Source organism: Phoxinus phoxinus (assembly GCF_949152265.1).
Source record: "Phoxinus phoxinus genome assembly, chromosome: 16".
NCBI lineage: Eukaryota > Metazoa > Chordata > Actinopteri > Cypriniformes > Leuciscidae > Phoxinus > Phoxinus phoxinus.
This window is the reverse complement of record NC_136891.1, coordinates 33,923,344-33,934,900: the sequence shown is the minus strand read 5'-3', so window position 1 is coordinate 33,934,900 and position 11,557 is coordinate 33,923,344. Positions and strand designations below refer to the sequence as shown.

Here is an 11,557-nt window from a genome sequence, read left to right as displayed (position 1 = left end):
ATATATAGCATTCAGATTGATACCTGATGGCTTTTTATTATCTTATGAGAACTTTATGAGAACAAAAGGTCATGTAGTTATGTTCTGCTGTACCTATACTCCTACCAGTCTTTATTTAAGGAACAATAAAGAGAAATAATACAGCAGTTCCAAAGTTATACAGTCAATTCCAACATAACAGCTCTGCTTTTTATTTTCCATTCACCCTAGTACAGATTTTTAACAGTTCAAAAAAGTTTACTGACTTTAAATTTAGAAAGATAATCCTAATTCTGGGCATTTTGTATTGTGCTTATGCAAGTTCGTACTAAGGAGCTGCAGCTCAGCACTTGAACGCGTCCCAGAGCGAAAGCAAACTGCGGGGAGAAAGAAAACACAATATCTGAATGCAGAGGAATAAAAACAAAGCTTGTGTTGAGCTTGGCACGGTGTACGCTTTTAAAGTCAAAGCATGTGGGAGAAAGGAACCATGAAATGCAATCTAATAGCAGTAAATATTTAAGCACTTTGAAAATTCAATAAAAATTCATTTGAAAGATAAATATCAAATATTTATTGTGCCAAGAGCCTCTCGGTTCATGCATAAAATACCATTCATATTCTCCATGGCATCATCGAAGGGTGCCGTCGGGGAGAATGCCAACCATCTTGGAAACAGATATGAGAAACAACATTTGTTTAAGCAAAAATAGCTTCGGAAAAACGCAGCCTCTGCTTTATCCCCTGAAGGCAAGTTAGATCCAGCAAGTATGAAGCATTGCCAGTGCACAGAATGGTTAAAAAGCATGTAGAACTGAATAATTATTCTGGATGCAAAGATGAATAGAAAAAAGAGAATTTGGACATATTAATACTCTATTGAAGTCTAATCTAACTTAAAACTTTTAATGTTGTCATGCTCAAAGCCAGTACATACAGAATGACAGCAAAGAGCTATTATACACACTAATGATGCATTAGGTATGCCCTAAAGGTTACCTCGGTCAGTGGGCGTTGACATGTGGGTCAAATGTCACTGAGATGTCAGTAAGCCTACTCTGTGTGTGTGTGTGTGTGTGTGTGTGTACACATCAGGTCAGCTGAGGAGAGTCTACTTCACAGGGACAGTGACAATGCTGTGGTTTAGAGTACTGAGTACTGATCGGGTTTTGTCTCTTTACAAAAAAAAAAAACAATCCTTATAGGTGATGGCGTGTCAGATGAGATTGTGGGACAGCTGTGTATCTCATGCAATCGTCTCCATGACGCCCTGGCGGAGAGAGGCATGCTGGGAAGGCAGTGTAAAAAGAGGTCCGCCATCCTTAGAACACTCTTCAGACTTATAGATGTGGGATCGGACCAACTTAACTTAACATTAGCCAAACTTATTCTGGCAGTGAGTATATATACACACACACACACACACACACACACACACACACACACACACACACACACACATACTCGGTTTCACTATCTTCGTGGGACTCTCAATAGACGTAATGATTTTTGTACTGTACAAACTGTATATTCTCTCCACTTACACTAACCCTATCCCTAAACCTGACCATCACAGGAAACATTCTGCATTTTTACATTGTTAAAAAAACATAATTTAGTATGTTTATTAATCCATCTCCCCGTGGCGACTGCTGGCTGGTCCCAACTATGTAGGTGATCCGGTTTTACTATCCTTGTGGGGTCATTTGGTCCTCACAATATATTACAAACCTGAACACACACACAAAATATGACCTTTAAACCTTGTATTTGGTTAAAAATCTGGATATGATTGCTATGGTGTGGGTCAAATGTACCCTAATTAGTTTCAATACAAAGTACAAAACGGTACTCTTTTAAAACATTAATACTTCTCGCACATTACAAAAAATAAACATGACAGAACGTATATTTTAAAACTGCATTTGAATTGAACACATTTTTCATTGTGGGTTTGATTTCCAGCGAATTGACAACTGAGCACACATAAGAATGTACACCTAATGCAGTGTAAGTTTCTTTAGATTAAAGCATTCGCCAAATACATAAATGGAATTACAAATGCCTTCTGAGAAACTGAGAAATACATTAAAAAAACATGGTTCTGTGCAGCTGTCTTAAACATCATAATCTTTTACAAGGTCTGAAACATCTGAAATCTATAACTGTAAACTGTAACTGAAATAATAACTGTATTGCTGTTGTCTATATTCCAAGCTCAATGTGAGTGGAAACAACTTGCTGAACATCTGCAAACTCGTCTTCAAGATCAGCCGGAATGCCAGTAACGACGGCATGTTCCTCGCCGACTCCATCCTCGGTGAGACCTGATGATGAACTCACCTGGACTCTCTAAACTCAATCAGGCATTATCTCCAACTTCAGCCCGTCGTGTGTGTGTGTGTGTGTGTGTGTGTGTGTGTGTGTGTGTGTGTGTCTCCACACAGACTCGCTGCTGTGTCAGCTGCAGTGTGAGGATGTGTGGAGTAAAGCTGAGGCCGTGCTGTACTGCGTCGGCTCCCTGAAGCTGCTCTCGGGGAACAGTGCCGTCTCCAGTCGGCTGCTGGCGAAGGACTTCATCGGCACACTCCTACAGCTGTCAAACAGCCTGATGCATGGTCCAGTTACAGCTGATGTGACCACTCAGAGGTCAGAGGGCATCATCGCAGGACACATACTGGTGCAGGTGGGTGCTCTCTGATGGGTGCGTTGTTTGGGCAGGTGTCAAACTTCCTTTATTGTCATCTCGAACCCCGTTTATAGTATGCCAATCATGTTCGCAATCACACACATACCCATCTACACTAAAACAAAGGAAACTGGAAACCCACAAATGAAATGAAACATTGGCTGCGCCCCAATTCGCATACTATCTGTTCTAAATAGTATTTGAGTATTAGTACGTATGTTGAAATGAAAGATTGAATGTTGAAAGATGATTGACAGGGCAGTTTACTGACAGGATGCACACGACAGAGCTGTCCGTTAAAGATGAGGAAGTACAGTAGTGTGTCCCAAAGCTCGCCTACTCTTGTGCTACACACTCAAAATAATCTTCACAAAAAGAGTACATACTTTTAGGGCGTAGTATAAGTAGGCGAATTGGGATGAATCAAATGTGACATTTTTGCACTTTGCACATGAAGATAGCACATTGTTTTACAGTCAAAAAATCTAAATATGTGAAAAACACCCATTTTAGCTTCAGGTTCTAAAGGGTTAAAGGAGATAGTTCACCCAAAATTACCTTTATGGCTTTCTTTCATCTGTGGAACTGAAGTTATTTTGAAGAAGAACGGTTTTGGTTACCATTGTCTTTCATTCTATGAACCAAAAAAACACTGAGACATTTCTCAAAATATCTTCTTTTATACAGTTTTGAAATGACATGAGGGTGAGTAAATAATGACAGAATTAGAATTTTTAGGTGAACTATCCCTTTAAAAAACCCAAAGAGACTTTTTGTGGTCTTAAAAACACGTAAGATCCCATCAGGACTGAGGACGTGTGCTGGAGTAGTGTATGTGCAACACACACACATAGACACACAGACAGGTTTGCATTGCATACATGGTAAATCTGTGTCTTTAAGACTCTAGAACCGGAGGAATCGAGCCTGCTTACTCCCCACCCTGCCGTTTCTCAGAACTCGGCTCTGGGAGCGGAACGGAACAGAATGTGAGCGCTCCACAAGGGTGGGGTTGCATAGGGTCAAAAAGAAGGGCGGATTTTAATGTGCTTTTCCTCTGCTTTTGTTTTGCTTTTGTCTGGGAGGATGCCCTTTTTCCACTTCCCCGTGTCCATATTTTACTTTATACTCCTCCAGCACAAAGTACGTTTCACAGGGAATTATTTAACTTTGCCCAAACAAACTTCCTGAACTTGGCACGCATGGTTCGATGTTCAGCGCCAATTGCCGTGCCACTCATTAGCATGTTGGCAGACGGAAACGAGGGTTTTTATGAAAGGACGGGCCGACGGGCCAGCAGCTCCAGCACACACCCTCCTTGTGCCCTAATCAGTGTCCTAAGCTCCTGATGGAGAGATTTATGAGGCCACTTTTCAGGGCCGTCTGTTATTTCTTCTTGATTATAAGTGCTTCCTCTTTTTTATGCATCTCTACCCATTAGGCAATAGTAAGCACACACACACACACACACACACCTGCTGCACAGTGCCTTATTCACACTCGGTTACCAAACACGCATGCACTTGCACACACTCTTGACCTCTTCACCCTTTCTAGGTCACTGCAGCTTTGAGAAATATAGCTGACCAGTCTGAGTCTCGGCCTTCCTTCCTGTCCAACGAGGCATTCTTTACTCTCTGCGTGATTCTGGAGCACCACCGTAGTGACCTCGACATCTGCATTAATGTGGCCCGAATATTCAGGTGAGGATCCAAGTAAGTGTGTAGAGCCGCGGTTCTCAGCCTTCTTCGACTCCAAGTGGGTTAGAGAAAATTATAATTGTATCTACCTGATCAAATATGGTAGTGCTTGGCATAACTAGAAAACTTGAATGTATATTTATTATACACACGCCCATGGATTTTATTAAGTTACAATACTTTTCCAGGTCTAGAAATCAAACTTTTACAATTAGACTATGTACAGGACAAAAGTTAATTTAGACAAAAGTTAATTTATTTCACTAATTCAACTTAAAAGGTGAAACTGATATATTTTATAGAGTCATTACATGCAAAGTGAGATATTTCAAGCCTTTATTTGTTATAATTTTGATGATTATGGCTTACAGCTTATGAAAACCTTTTCACAATTTGGGGTTTCCATAAGCTGTAAGCCATAATCATCAAAATTATAACAAATAAAGGCTTGAAATATCTCACTTTGCGTGTAATGGGTCTCATTCATGAAACACGAGCAGAACGGATGTTTGTGTAAATCGTGTGTAAAGTGGTTCTGGCGTAAATTTTCGGATTCATTAAAATGTTTGTATTTTCCAAATGTTAGTCGGTACGAAAGAAATCTGCACCTGCTCCAGCCAAGCGTAAATATGCGTTTAACATCCGAACGTTTTGCTCATTAATAAGGCTGCATTTTAATTCACCTTAATCGGGTTCATATTTACACAGCATTTTGAAAAAATATGATATATAGTAATTGCATACGGTTTTTATTTTTACTTTTATTATGAGAGATAGCATCTGCAAACGGAACACTTTAATCAAATAATTAATTTATTTCAATAGGGCTGGGCTATATTTTTCGAAGTGAACTAATTAGTTTTTTGCAGTCGAGCTTCATGTCGAATTTTCTCTTCACTTCTGGGACTGTTCGATTAACAGATGAAGCTCCAGTAACTGCGTCTGTAATATCTGCCAAGCTTCCTCTTTTTAGGACCTGATACGCCACTATGTACGCTTGAAAATAAAATGTGGCGTTTTGAATGAACTTCTGATAATAAAATATTATCTGATAATGAGTAATTTTTCTTTTTCTTTCGCTTTTGAGAAGACATGTTGAAATCCTTCGTTTGGTGTCATAATATGAGGCCCATATATAGTTGTCAGTCGGATTTAATGGGCGGGATTATGGTAATTGAGAATGAGCGTGCATGCGCGTCCCATTTACGACTGATTGGAATTCATTAACACACACACACACACACATTTCACTCTCACATCTAACGTTTACAAAATATTTGTGAATCAGGAGAAGAGTTTTCGGGAAGGTCTCTTTACGCGCAAATCACTCACATATTTACTCGTATATTTACGAATGTTTCATGAATGACACCCAATGAGTCTATATAATATATTAGTTTCACCTTTTAAGTTGAATTACTGAAATAAATCAACTTTTTGATGATATTATAATTTTATATTTTACATATCTAGGTTTTCCAAGACTTGTGTTTTGTAGTTTAGTCGTTTAATGTTCATCTTGAGGCCCCTGGTTGAGAACCACTGGTTTAGTGTTTTATAATGCTCTGGTTTATAAATACATTTTTAATATCCACCTGGTGAGAGAAGTTCTTCTAATCTGATTTAGTTGTAGTTTTCTGATAAGTGTTTGATAAAGTTGTGCCGTGTCTCCAGCAAGCTGTCCACCTACACTGAGTGCTGTCATGCGCTAGCGGAGACGCCGCGCTGCTGCAAGCTATTTCTGGAGCTTCTAGGCAAACACAGCAGGAAACAGGTGAGCTCGGATCACGCATATGTCCACGCAAGCTTTGATATAAACTGAAACAAGCACACACGTCACGTGTAAGCATATAGGCAGCATGTTCCGCTTTCTGCTCTCAAGTGAAACTTGAGCAATGGTCTATGAAGGTGTGTGTGTGTTTTTCTGCTGGTTTTATTTCGGTACAGACAGTTCAGATGTTCTTCTCTCTCTCCTTCTGGCACTGAGTGTAATGAGATCATGTGCTCTTAATCTCATAAAGAATAAACACGGTTCACACTGTGCACTAGGTATCATAAACTAGAGTCTCACACATGCTGTGTCTCAAATAGGGACATACTGTCCACTAGACCACTGGCAGAAGTCTCTCTGATCCACACTTTCTTCATATTTTCTAAATGAAACCGGAAAGGAGTTTAAAATGATAAAATAGTTTGCCAAAGGCTGCTGGATTCCCAAGAGATATGTGTGCGGGTTTAGTGGATCAACCATGAAAGCACTAAACTCTAGCCCTGTCAATTTAAGTATTTAATGAAAATTAAGTTTTTCATAGTTAGACCTATTAATAAATTGAATATAATAATGTTGTGTTTAATGATTAGGTTTAAAGACTTTACTTGTGCTTTATTACACACAAAACAAAATTACTTATTTCTGAAACTGCTCAAGAATGCACTGGATATACAACATGGGACTCAATGAAAATATGCATTGATGAAATAAAATGTCCCCAAATATTATGGTACACTTTTTATTATTATTGTATGCCACTTATCTGCAGTCCTGGTGTTTGCATTCAGAAATATATATATAATTATTATTTAATTTTTTCAAGTTTTGATGATTGAATTCTACAATGCAATTCTCCAATTCCTTTACTTTTGTTAAACATCCCTTTTTGGCTTGATTTATAAATGAATAAATATTTATTTTTAAATATATTTATAAGAAATATATACAATTTACTTTATAAATGAAATGCAGTATGTGCATGCCTTCCAGGTCACCGTAATTTTCACAAGACGGAGATGTTCCTGGATGAACATATTTTGTTGATCCTGGAACAACATTCCTGTCTGAAAATGTAATCCTAAACCTAACCCTGCCCACAAGCTATCCCTAAAGTTAGAGGGAGATGATTGGTTGATTGTAAGCCTAAACGTAACATAAACTGTAAACTTGCCCCTCAAATTTGATTGGAATGTTGTTCCAGGATCAACAAAATATCCAGGAACAGGTTGTACGTATCTATATATATATTAAATGTAATTTATTACATGTGTTAACACTTTAACTTACTAAACACTCTTGTCCTCTTCTCTTATGTGCAGGATCTAGTAGTGCGTCTCCTGTTCACGCTAGGAAATCTGACATCCAAGAGCGTTGAAGCCAGAGAGCGAGTGTATGAAGAGGAAGGAGGGATCGATGTCCTCTTAGATCTTTTCCAGGCCTACCAGGAAACCCTATCGTCACCTGAGCAATGCCATGCCCCTGAGAAAGAGGACATCCTGGTCAAGCTGATCCGACTGCTGGCCAACCTGGCCATCCACCCCACCGTGGGCTCGGCGCTAGCTGCCAACTCACTGTGTGTGCAGCTGCTACTGGAAGTACTGGGTAAAAAACCAACATAATCATGTCATACACACACAGGGCCCTATTGTAACGCTCTGAACCGCAAGTGTCAATATACGCAAGTAACTCTGTGGGCGGATCCCGGCGCTGTTGCTATTATACCGGCGGGATAAACGACTCTTGCGCCCGACGCAAATCTAAAATGTGTTGGTCTGAAGTCGCTTCATTACTCATAGGTGTGGTTTGGGCGTAACGTGAAATAAACCAATCAGAGCGTCCTCTCACATTCCCTTTAAGAGCCGGCGCGCTTGTTCCACGGCGGATTGCTATTATAACGGCGGATTGCTATTATAACGGCGGATCGCTATTATAACGGCGGATTGCTATTATAACGGCGGATCGCTTTATAACGGCGGATCGCTATTATAACGGCGGATCGCTATTATAACGGCGGATCGCTATTATAACGGCGGATCGCTATTATAACGGCGGATTGCTATTATAACGGCGGATCGCTATTATAACGGCGGATTGCTATTATAACGGCGGATTGCTATTATAACGGCGGATTGCTATTATAACGGCGGATTGCTATTATAACGGCGGATTGCTATTATAACGGCGGATTGCTATTATAACGGCGGATCGCTATTATAACGGCGGATCGCTATTATAACGGCGGATTGCTATTATAACGGCGGATCGCTATTATAACGGCGGATTGCTATTATAACGGCGGATCGCTATTATAACGGCGGATTGCTATTATAACGGCGGATCGCTATTATAACGGCGGATTGCTATTATAACGGCGGATCGCTATTATAACGGCGGATTGCTATTATAACGGCGGATTGCTATTATAACGGCGGATCGCTATTATAACGGCGGATCGCTATTATAACGGCGGATCGCTATTATAACGGCGGATTGCTATTATAACGGCGGATTGCTATTATAACGGCGGATTGCTATTATAACGGCGGATCGCTATTATAACGGCGGATTGCTATTATAACGGCGGATCGCTATTATAACGGCGGATTGCTATTATAACGGCGGATCGCTATTATAACGGCGGATCGCTATTATAACGGCGGATCGCTATTATAACGGCGGATTGCTATTATAACGGCGGATCGCTATTATAACGGCGGATCGCTATTATAACGGCGGATCGCTATTATAACGGCGGATTGCTATTATAACGGCGGATCGCTATTATAACGGCGGATTGCTATTATAACGGCGGATCGCTATTATAACGGCGGATTGCTATTATAACGGCGGATTGCTATTATAACGGCGGATCGCTATTATAACGGCGGATCGCTATTATAACGGCGGATTGCTATTATAACGGCGGATCGCTATTATAACGGCGGATTGCTATTATAACGGCGGATCGCTATTATAACGGCGGATCGCTATTATAACGGCGGATCGCTATTATAACGGCGGATTGCTATTATAACGGCGGATTGCTATTATAACGGCGGAATGGCTATTATAACGGCGGATCGCTATTATAACGGCGGATCGCTATTATAACGGCGGATTGCTATTATAACGGCGGATTGCTATTATAACGGCGGATCGCTATTATAACGGCGGATCGCTATTATAACGGCGGATCGCTATTATAACGGCGGATCGCTATTATAACGGCGGATTGCTATTATAACGGTGGATTGCTATTATAACGGCGGATTGCTATTATAACGGCGGATTGCTATTATAACGGCGGATTGCTATTATAACGGCGGATTCCTATTATAACGGCGGATTGCTATTATAACGGCGGATTGCTATTATAACGGCGGATTGCTATTATAACGGCGGATTGCTATTATAACGGCGGATCGCTATTATAACGGCGGATTGCTATTATAACGGCGGATTGCTATTATAACGGCGGATTGCTATTATAACGGCGGATGGCGGATTGCTATTATAACGGCGGATTGCTATTATAACGGCGGATTGCTATTATAACGGCGGATTGCTATTATAACGGCGGATTGCTATTATAACGGCGGATTGCTATTATAACGGCGGATCGCTATTATAACGGCGGATTGCTATTATAACGGCGGATTGCTATTATAACGGCGGATCGCTATTATAACGGCGGATTGCTATTATAACGGCGGATTGCTATTATAACGGCGGATTGCTATTATAACGGCGGATCGCTATTATAACGGCGGATCGCTATTATAACGGCGGATTGCTATTATAACGGCGGATTGCTATTATAACGGCGGATTGCTATTATAACGGCGGATCGCTATTATAACGGCGGATTGCTATTATAACGGCGGATTGCTATTATAACGGCGGATTGCTATTATAACGGCGGATTGCTATTATAACGGCGGATTGCTATTATAACGGCGGATCGCTATTATAACGGCGGATCGCTATTATAACGGCGGATCGCTATTATAACGGCGGATTGCTATTATAACGGCGGATCGCTATTATAACGGCGGATTGCTATTATAACGGCGGATCGCTATTATAACGGCGGATTGCTATTATAACGGCGGATCGCTATTATAACGGCGGATTGCTATTATAATGGCGGATTGCTATTATAACGGCGGATCGCTATTATAACGGCGGATCGCTATTATAACGGCGGATTGCTATTATAACGGCGGATCGCTATTATAATGGCGGATTGCTATTATAACGGCGGATTGCTATTATAACGGCGGATCGCTATTATAACGGCGGATCGCTATTATAACGGCGGATTGCTATTATAACGGCGGATTGCTATTATAACGGCGGATTGCTATTATAACGGCGGATTGCTATTATAACGGCGGATCGCTATTATAACGGCGGATTGCTATTATAACGGCGGATTGCTATTATAACGGCGGATCGCTATTATAACGGCGGATTGCTATTATAACGGCGGATTGCTATTATAACGGCGGATTGCTATTATAACGGCGGATCGCTATTATAACGGCGGATCGCTATTATAACGGCGGATTGCTATTATAACGGCGGATTGCTATTATAACGGCGGATTGCTATTATAACGGCGGATTGCTATTATAACGGCGGATTGCTATTATAACGGCGGATTGCTATTATAACGGCGGATTGCTATTATAACGGCGGATTGCTATTATAACGGCGGATTGCTATTATAACGGCGGATCGCTATTATAACGGCGGATCGCTATTATAACGGCGGATCGCTATTATAACGGCGGATTGCTATTATAACGGCGGATCGCTATTATAACGGCGGATTGCTATTATAACGGCGGATCGCTATTATAACGGCGGATCGCTATTATAACGGCGGATCGCTATTATAACGGCGGATTGCTATTATAATGGCGGATTGCTATTATAACGGCGGATCGCTATTATAACGGCGGATTGCTATTATAACGGCGGATTGCTATTATAACGGCGGATCGCTATTATAACGGCGGATTGCTATTATAACGGCGGATCGCTATTATAACGGCGGATTGCTATTATAACGGCGGATCGCTATTATAACGGCGGATCGCTATTATAACGGCGGATCGCTATTATAACGGCGGATTGCTATTATAACGGCGGATCGCTATTATAACGGCGGATCGCTATTATAACGGCGGATCGCTATTATAACGGCGGATCGCTATTATAACGGCGGATTGCTATTATAACGGCGGATTGCTATTATAACGGCGGATCGCTATTATAACGGCGGATCGCTATTATAACGGCGGATCGCTATTATAACGGCGGATTGCTATTATAACGGAGGATCGCTATTATAACGGCGGATCGCTATTATAACGGCGGATTGCTATTATAACGGCGGATTGCTATTATAAC

At 41.0% G+C, this 11,557-nt stretch overlaps 1 protein-coding gene across 7 annotated transcripts in view; it reads left to right on the top strand.

Moving 5' to 3' along the window:
• Positions 1-11,557, top strand: part of armc2 (armadillo repeat containing 2) — a 37,437-nt gene that overhangs the window by 16,504 nt on the left and 9,376 nt on the right. For all 7 annotated transcript variants that reach the window (XM_079584605.1, XM_079584608.1, XM_079584606.1 and 4 more), the window contains exons 8-13: positions 1,185-1,375; positions 2,197-2,299; positions 2,427-2,665; positions 4,226-4,371; positions 6,043-6,142; positions 7,459-7,741. In XM_079584605.1, coding sequence (XP_079440731.1) covers positions 1,185-1,375; positions 2,197-2,299; positions 2,427-2,665; positions 4,226-4,371; positions 6,043-6,142; positions 7,459-7,741 — 1,062 coding nt within the window. The remainder of the gene's footprint in view (positions 1-1,184; positions 1,376-2,196; positions 2,300-2,426; positions 2,666-4,225; positions 4,372-6,042; positions 6,143-7,458; positions 7,742-11,557) is intronic.